The 9,037-nt window shown below is 49.3% G+C and overlaps 1 protein-coding gene across 5 annotated transcripts in view; it reads left to right on the top strand.

Annotated features, from left to right (window-relative positions):
• The first annotated feature begins 328 nt into the window (after positions 1-328).
• Positions 329-9,037, top strand: part of LOC148410006 (calcium-activated potassium channel subunit alpha-1a-like) — a 30,857-nt gene continuing 22,148 nt past the window's right edge. For 4 of the 5 annotated variants that reach the window (XM_088439372.1, XM_088439369.1, XM_088439370.1 and 1 more), the window contains exons 1-3: positions 329-839; positions 5,232-5,378; positions 8,101-8,162. In XM_088439372.1, the coding sequence (XP_088295498.1) occupies positions 600-839; positions 5,232-5,378; positions 8,101-8,162 (449 nt within the window). In that variant the 5' untranslated portion in view covers positions 329-599. Of the gene's footprint in view, positions 840-5,195; positions 5,379-8,100; positions 8,163-9,037 lie in introns of all 5 variants that reach the window. The other variant, XM_088439367.1, reaches the window with a different exon arrangement.

Raw genomic sequence — 9,037 nt, 5'->3', positions numbered from 1 at the left:
GCAGGCTCGCGGCTCTCGAGGACCGTCTTTGAACACCCTCGTTCATTTGGGGGCGCGAGCATGGATTTTTGGTCTATGCGTTCACCGAAAAGAGGATTTCGCATTGAGATAGGAGCGCCGTCGCGGAGCAGATGACACTCGTGTCTCGAGTTGGCGAGCGCTTGGCTTGCCTGATGTTTTGGCAAGGCGCTCCCGCTCCGAGCGTCGTTCGGGCCGGCTCTGTATTTCGGCGAAACTCCTCCGCGCACGCCGGCGCTCTTTGGCTCCGCCCCCTCATCCTCCTTCTCCCCTCCCCTCCCCTCTCCCTCGTTCGGCTCCATCCCGCGCCACCTGCCGAGAGACGGCAGCGCAGCTGCACCGCTGATCGCCTCTCGCTCGTCCCGTTCGTCTCGCGCGTAGAAGAGCCAGAGGAGGCGGATTCGAGCGGCCCGGCCCGACCCGACCCGACGCCGCCTCGTTGTTTCGACAGCGGCGGGAGGAGCGATGACGCGCGGCCGCCGCGCCGGCTCGGCTCGTCCGCGCCGGAGCCTCCGCTTCGCCAGCCGCTCAACTTTTTCCATGGCCGAGCTGTGAGGAGGACCCGCGGGGCCGGCGGCGGCATGGCCAAGAGCCGCTCGCCGCCTCCGCCGCCGCCGCCGCCGTCGGTGCGCGCGGCCAAGATGAACGTCATCATTCCCCTGTCGCCCGACGTGCCGTGCGACAGCAACGGCCAGCGCATGTGGTGGGCCTTCCTGGCCTCGTCCATGGTCACCTTCTTCGGGGGGCTCTTCATCATCCTGCTGTGGAGGAGCGTCAAGTACCTGTGGAGCGTCTGCTGCCGCTGCCGACGCGCCGACAAGGTGGGGCGAGCCCCGTCCGCCGTCGCCCCCCCCCCCCCCCCCCCTCCCCCCTTAATGAATGTCTCGGGTACTTAGTTAAAAAGTCACACTCCCGTAGCTCGCCTCACAGGGCCTACGTGGGATTTTTTTTTTTGCCCCGTCAGTATTAAGAAGAAAAACGTGGCGGGCAGGTGAAAACGATCAGCAAACGCCTACGATACATCAGAAGTGAACACGCGTGTTTAACGATGTATTTCCGCAGTACTACGCAAGCCAGCTTGTTGACGGTGGGCTCGGCGCTGGCTTGCTGTGGATGCAAAAGTTGCCGCAAGAATCTGTAGATAGGTGTGGGATGCCATTTCGATCCCCATCTTTTCAAAAGCGAGGGGACTCGTCCCGATGGGAGTCAGAGGGTTCAGGTTTTCCACTCCGGCAGAGATCCGCAACCGCCGCTTTGTTCCGGTCTGGCGCGGGCCGGACCCAAAATGATGAACAATTTACATTTGGTTTATTATCAGGGTCTAAATTTCATTTAGAAAAGCAAAACTTGATTTTGAAAGCTGGACGGATTTTCTTGGATTCGTTTCGCTCAATTGAGCGCCAAAATTTCACTCCCATTTACTGAGTAACAAACAGAAGTCTGGCATGGGGAAAGGCCCAGTCAAGGGACAGGCGACGAGCCTACAACTTCCAAAAAAAAGAATCTTTTAACAGGTGATATCAGAAGCCCTACTTGAAATAATGACTTCTCGCCGTAAGGAGAAAGGTACAAAGGAATGGCGCGATTGGTTAAATTAGTAGGATTAAAACAGTACATCGCGATTATTTTGCAAAGCCCCCTCCCAGGAAAGAGAAAAATGACGTTTGCTATGCAGCCCTAAGCTACCCAATGACAAGAAAGTGACTTTGTTAAATTCTATTCCATTCTATCCTATTTTGTGGGTTCGTACGGGTATCAACCGAGCGAGATGGTGACGCTGTTTCTTTGCTTTTGTGTTCATCTCGAAGCGTAAGACAAGCAAATCTTTGCATGGCCGTAACTGAGAAACATGCTTGAGGCCCCACACCACCCCAACAATAAATCTTCCCGGGTGACACAAACGCATCTTCAGGCCCTTACCCGTGTGCCGTCTCCAGCTTTTTTTTCTTCTTGTTGCTAAGCAACTAACAAAGCAAGGAGCTTCCAAGGAAAGTTGGTCTGGGTGCCGTGTGTGCACTTGCATGCATGAGGAACACCTCCCACCTGCACCCCCCCCCCCCCCCCCCAACACCTTTACCATGATGTCATTAGCACCTAGTTGGCAAGCGCAACTGTGCCAGCAGATCTAGAAAAGGTGCCTTCACACTTGCCGATGCCCTCCCGAGCGGGCGAGGGGAGCCAGTCACATCTGCCGCCCCTCAAATTGGGGGCAAAAAAAGGTTATGCATAAATAAAAAACAGGCAACTGACGGCCGCCCGTTACGGTAATTAATGTGGCTCATATAATAATGCACATATTTGCGTCAAAACTGCTTTTATGTGGCTGATGCATCAATCTTCATCATCAATGGTGTTGAAAAAAAAATCAAAGTGTTAAGTTACTGTACAGGACGCGCCCGCACTGGCCTTCATTTTTGGGGGAAAAAAAAAAAGTGTGTCTTATATTTGAGGAATGACGCTAATTCCCGTGACAGACGCTTGCTTTTGGGGAAGAGCATCACATCAACAAAAAAAAACAGACTAATAATAGTAACCTTGTTTGTGAGCACAGGTGTGCGTGTGTGTGTGTGTGTGCGCGCGTGTCTTGAAATGTTAGAAGGTGAGCGCCCGCTGCGCTTTGCTCAACACGGACGGCCTGGACCAAGCGCCTTTTTCGGAATGTTCCGCCCGCCTTCCTTTTTGAGGCTTTGAGTCTTTGAATAATAAATGCACTTGATTTTCTCCCTCATAATAGCAGCAAATGGCACTTTTTGAAGCCCCCTCTTCCCGCCGGCCCGCCTGACACCTTTTTCCATCCGTCGGAATAATAATCGGACGTCATCAAGCCGCGGCGCGTCAAACCTCACCCCCCTTCCGTTTCTAGTGTCCGGGCGGCAAAAAAATGAACAGAGAACCAAAAGAAAGAGCACGTGCATAATTGAACAGCTTGGGATTTGGCCACCGGGGGCAGCGATAAGCAGTCGTGCACTTTGCAGACGCAATCAAATCAATCAATTTGTTTTTGTAAAAAAACACCGACATAAACGTCAAACCAAACTGCAATTTTTTTGCAGCTTATCGTCCAGTCCAGGGTATCTGCAGTTTTTTTTGTTTTGTTTTGTTTTTTTACTAACCAGCAGCGCTAGACAGAAGAAAACATGATCCAAGTATTGATTTTGAGTCTGTTATTTTACTTGCCACCAAGGGGTACACTCGTTTAGTAAACGCAATCGTGCACGTTACTGTTGGGTTGGTGCAACGTTCTTACAATCCGTGTTTGTGTTACAGTGAAAACAGGTTGGTTTTCAACACAAAACATGTTCATTTACAAAACGTAATTTACAAAAGGGGCAATCTCCCGGTAAACATAGTAGACAGAAGAGTGTCGATTTTGAGTTTGAACTGTTATTTCGCTCGCCGCCAGGGGGCACGATCCTCGAGTAAACACAATCAGTCATGTTACTATTGTGTTGGTGCAGTATTCTCGCAATCAGTCTGGATGTTATGTCGAAAATTTGTTGGCTGAAAATACTTAATACAAAATACATGAATTTGCAAAACTTCCATGTAGCATCTTTCTACATAAATATCTGATCTTCCGTCTTGTGGCTTATAGTCCGGTGGCGATAACGGTTGGATGTCAATTGGCTCGAAAAACAACTACTTGGAGCGCATTTAAACCGGTGTTGCGTTCACCGACCACTCAAAATGTGGGGAATCTGAACGACACCTAACTTACAATAACTTACGGACATGGACTCAAGAAAATAATGCGAGGAGTTTAGGAAGATGAGCATGATTCTGTTTAGCTGTAGTTTTACATTGTCGCTAATGTATTGCTGAATCTTATAGACGCTAACTCTAATAGCAGAATTTAAGCCTAAAAGGAAGGGTGTGTCCTATACACAGGTGCGCCCTATATTTGGGGGATGACGGCATATCCCGAGGTACCGCAAACTCTAAGTGAAGTCGTCGTGGAAGTCGGCCGGCCTCGGCTTAACGCCTCGCCGACTAATTGAATTGTGCGGCGCCGCCGACTGCGAATGCGTCTGCCACGAGCGAGGTGTCGCGCTAACACTTCAATAACACTTGTCTCTTTTGGTCGTTTTAACCTTTCCCCCGTTTTTTTTTTAGTGTCTCCGCGGACCGAATGACAAAGCAGGCGTCTCGTGTATTTCCGACGCCGATTTCCCATGCGGCGCCGTATGAATCCCTCAAATCGATACTTTTTTTTCGTGCGCGCGAGCGGGCAGGCCTTCTGTCCAGCTTAGCAACCGTAACTAAGGTAACCACGCCGGAGCATAGTATTGATGTTGCCGTTGGTGGCGTCTTTATGGCCCGCTTCCAAGACACTAAAGCGTCTCACAAGAAGACAAACAGCCATCATCACTTTCTCGTTTGAGAAAGATCCGAAGCGCCGGTCAACCGGTACTGGGCCGCGCGGGAACCGTACACCAAATGATTATGTTTTGGAACCCGTTTAGTTCATCGCTTAACATTTGAATCATTTGTGCTCAAATTCGCTTGATCTGTTTTTTTTGGCGCCGCCTCTGGCCGTACTTGATACGACAAGTAAGCGCAGTATTTAACTAATCAAGTAAGTAAATACTTTTGTACTTTAGTGATAAAGTCATTTATTACTTATCAATTAGGTACTAAAGTAATTAAGTACTGAAGTGATTCTTGTCATGAAATCAATGATTAGGTACCAAAGTACACAAAGTAATGGATAATTTCAGTTCCTTTATACCTGAATCAGGTAATTAAGTAATCGATGACTTCAAATAATGATGATCCTAAATTCAATAATTAGGTAGTAAAGTACCTAAAGTAACGTCTGACTTTTTGTACGTGTCCAGTGAACGTGGGGCGGACATGTCTGCAGGTTGTGGGCAACCTTGCAGCAAACGTGACCTCCGCGTCCGTCCGCCTTTTATGTTGCCGCGTTCTTGGGGGCACGTTGTTGTCCGGGTCGGCCATCTTAGAGCGTCGCACTCGTGTGTGGGTGTGCCGCCACAAGAACGCCGCACGCGTGTTTCCGCTTGGTTGTAAACGTACGCACTTGTTTTTAGCGCCGCCGTAGGAATAGCACATGCGGCGGTAAATATATATATATATATATATATATATATATATATATATATATACGTGCTCCCTGAAGAACCTGAAATCAACTGCAGGTGTTTTGTCTTTGCCAGACGAGGGCTAACGCGGCACTTTTTGTGGCGTGGCAGGACGCGCAGCGGCTGAGCTCGGGCGACGGCGTCCTCAAGCGTCCCGACAAAGAGGAGGCGGCGCCCAACGAGGTGGGATGGATGACCTCGGTCAAAGACTGGGCCGGAGTGATGATCTCGGCCCAGACGCTGACGGGACGAGTCCTGGTGAGCGCCGTTCGCCGTCTCGGCCCCGGAAAGCTTTGAACGCCGTATTAAGGTCAGGCGCCGGCATCCCATAATGCCCCTCGGAGAGGGATCGCATCTGGTCGAGTGGGGGCGGTCGCCGTGGCGACGCGCTCAGCGCAATGACCCGGGATCGTAGAAAAGCTTTTCCCGTCTATTTTGGAGGAAAAAAAAAAAGCGCAAAATGCTCAGCCGTTGAAGCGCTGTTGCCGGCCAAAACAGCAGCGCATAAAGCATACTGCTTTTCTTTTCTTTTTTTTAGTGACTGACAGGGCATGAAACGCGAAGCCAAAGTATAGTAGTAATAGTAGTAGTAGTGGTGGTGGTGGTGGTGAGCGTATCGCCATGGCAACAGTGGCTTAGCTCAAGCTAGCAGATGCGCGTATTCCACCCTTTAACGGGCCTCGCTAACGTCACGCGCGGGTGGAGATCAGAGATAATACTCCTTTGTACTTCACGTGACGGCCGTGTCAAACATACGGCCCGCAAATGGCTTGAATCCGGCCCGCGAGATGATTTCGTCCTGTAAAGTAGAAGAATGATCTGATATTTTTCACTAAAAGAAAAACTTTTAGGATGAATAGTAATGTTAATATTGATTGTCATTCGGGGCCATATTGTAGTAATAGTTTCTGTCCGGTCAAACTCATTTGAAGTATGGTCGTCGCTCCTCGTTTTGAAATGCGGGGCCAGTAAATACTGTTCAAAAAGGCTTATTGGGAATAGAAAAGGCTTGTTGGTTTTTAAATGTTAGACGGAAACTTGAAGTCATCATTTGTATTTTGCCGGCCGGCCACGTACAATGAGGGCGCGGGGCGGATCTGGCCCCCGGGCCTCGTGTTTCCAATCGCTATATTGTCTCTTTGTGCCTCCGGCGACGGGTCCCGGGCGACAAAGCGTCCGCTTTCAATTAGCGGCAGGCGGTCTGAGTCAATAAAGTTTTTATTTGCTGTCGGCCCGAAATAAAAGCGTGTTGACTTTGCAGACAATGGGCCGGCCGGCGATGACGCGCGCGCCGCGGGGGATCCCGTCTGTCGCGGCGGGCCTTATTGGGTCCCGCGCCGGCCGCAACAATAGCGCCGGTGTGGTCCCGGCCCGCTTTGGAAGAAGCTCGCTGCGCTCTTGCAACATCGGTAGTTTCTTCTTTCTTGGAAAATGGTCTTCTCTTTGGGAAAGTTTGGACTCAGGCTTCCTTTTCGGAAAGCGCGACCCGAATGGTTTTTCCTTTCCCTGCATTTGCAACATCGGTCCTTTCTTCTCTTCGGGAAAGTTTGTTTTCTATTCGGGAAAGCCTTGAATCATCGAGTCTTCATTTGCAGAAAGCCCAACGCAGGATATTTCTCCCCCGTTTCCACGGCGTGCTTTTCTCAGGGTTTCCCCCGGCGTTGCGTACCGAAGCGGCTGGCCGCCTTTGAGCACCGGCCAACGAAAAACAGCCGAGGAGTCGCTACGGGGCTCGCGTTACTAGAGGGCAAAGTGCGGAGGAAGCCCCCGAGATCGGATGACAGGTGGCGGAGGGAGTCCTCGCCGCTCTTGTTTTCTGGCCATCCCATCCTACACTTCCGACGGATGATGGCTTGAGGAATTCTGCTTAGCAACAGCTGAGCAAGGTGCGGCGCAAACCTTTTTCCATAGGACGCCCTGAAAAAAAACAACATTTGATTTTCCGTGTTGACTTTTTCGCGTGTCCCCGCCGCGCTGAGTTGACGTCACGGCGCGGCACGCCGCCGCACACCTTTGGTTTGGCACCTTCTAATGAGTCTCCAAGGCCCCGACAACTTGTTTGCATCGTGCCCATTAACTATTCATGCGGGCACGCGGATGCTGCTGCGCTTGTCCGTGTGCCAATACAAATGTTCTCCATATGTAAAAATGTGAGTTTTTTTTTTTTTTTTTTTAATGTGATGTGTGTTTGTAAACGCTTTGAAGCACTTTGTCGCACGGAGCTATAAAGAGATTTTTTGTCTCTCAAAGGAGGAAAAGTGTTTATTAATAATTCATGCCGGCAATTTTTTTTTTTTTTTGGGGGGGGGGGGGGGGGGGCAGCGCAGTTCCACGTGATGGAGATGAATTGGGGCCGCGCTCATTCATTATGGATGCTGGGCCGCTCTCCTGTTCCGGACGGGCCTTTGTGTCATTTGGAAATTGGATCAGCGCCAGCGGAATCATTTCTTGGATGCGTCCAATGTAGAGCACGGGCCAAATGTTGCACCTTCCCATTAGATTTCCTCAAGTCATGACGCCGGCCAATCGCAAGAATGATCAAGTTGTCCGATAGGACCGAAAACCAAGAGCAGAAATGTTTAAGTCAAAAGCATTTCACGTGACCGGCGCTTGAAGCACCTTGCGTTTATCGTAATTCCCCAAATGAAATCCGCACCCTTAATTTTGGGGTCGAATTCAGTTTTTTTTTCTCCGTAGGCGCGTATAGGACGCAGCAACACTTTGACAATACTTTGTCAATACTAGAGCAAAATACGATCAATCTCATTTTATGTACACTTCCTATTTTCTTTTGCGCGTTGTTAAGCGTCTTTCAGAATTCCCACATTGTGAGCGGTCAGTGATTGCATCATCAGTGTAACGTTGAGTCAAGCTGTTTTTCCTTTTCCTGCTGCATTTACCGTAAAGCCCCTAAAGCACCCACAGACGCAGTATCCTTTTAAGAACCGCTGAATTAAAAATTGTTATTTTTTTTCCCTAGGTGGTGCTCGTGTTTGCACTCAGCATCGGAGCTCTAGTCATATACTTCATCGATTCTTCAGAGTGAGTATTATTTATTTATTTATTTTGATGCTATGCTAGCTTTTAGCTTTCCTGTCCTGGGAGCTTTTCTTATGGGGTGCGGGGCAGAAAATTCAAGGTCTGTCAAATAAAATAAAGTATCAAATGTTTGGTTGAGTAATCTTATTTTAACAAAATGTCATGGATAGCCAGCTAGCATTAGTCCTTCTACTTACTATCTTTTTAGAGGTCAAACATCTCACACCTGTGCAAGAAAAAGTCTTAAACGACAGAAAATTCAAGGTGTCTGTCCCACTGAGCAAAAAAAAAGAACTGCTGGAAATATGAAATGTTTGGATATCTTATTTTAGCAAAATGTAATGGATAGCCAGCTAGCATTAGCCCTTCTACTCACTATCTATTTAGAGATCAAAAATCACGCATCTGTGCTAGCCGCGTTCTCTTATCGTAGCAAAATGGAATGACTATTTGGCTAGCATTAGCTCTCCCTCCCACACACTATTTCAAAATCAAAAATGGCACATCCGTTCTAGGAAAAAGTTTGAGCAACAAATTTGAGCTTGTGAGTAATCCGGTTTGCCCTTTTCAATTGAGGCGCCGTACATGCCGCCTGATCCGGACAAAATCGGATTTGATGTATGCGCGGCATGACGGTGGAAAGGGAAAGTCCCAAATTCCTCTCCCGGGTGAAAACAATGGGCCATTAAGCGACAGGAAGCAGAAGAAGACAAAGCAGGAAGCGGCGGCGACATGATGGACGACGGGCCGGCGTCGCCTTTCACGCGGCGCTCTCCTTACCTTTTCACCCGCCCAACTTTGAAGCCCGCGTCTCCTTTTTCACCTCTCGGCCTTTCCTTCCTGTAATTGGTGCCGCAAATGAGCCGGCTGCTTTTTGG

This window comes from Hippichthys cyanospilos, chromosome 17, assembly GCF_059441005.1.
Source record: "Hippichthys cyanospilos isolate Australia breed blue-spotted pipefish chromosome 17, RoL_Hcya_1.0, whole genome shotgun sequence".
Lineage (NCBI taxonomy): Eukaryota > Metazoa > Chordata > Actinopteri > Syngnathiformes > Syngnathidae > Hippichthys > Hippichthys cyanospilos.
Note: the sequence above shows the minus strand (reverse complement) of the source record. Positions and strands in the feature narration are given on the sequence as shown.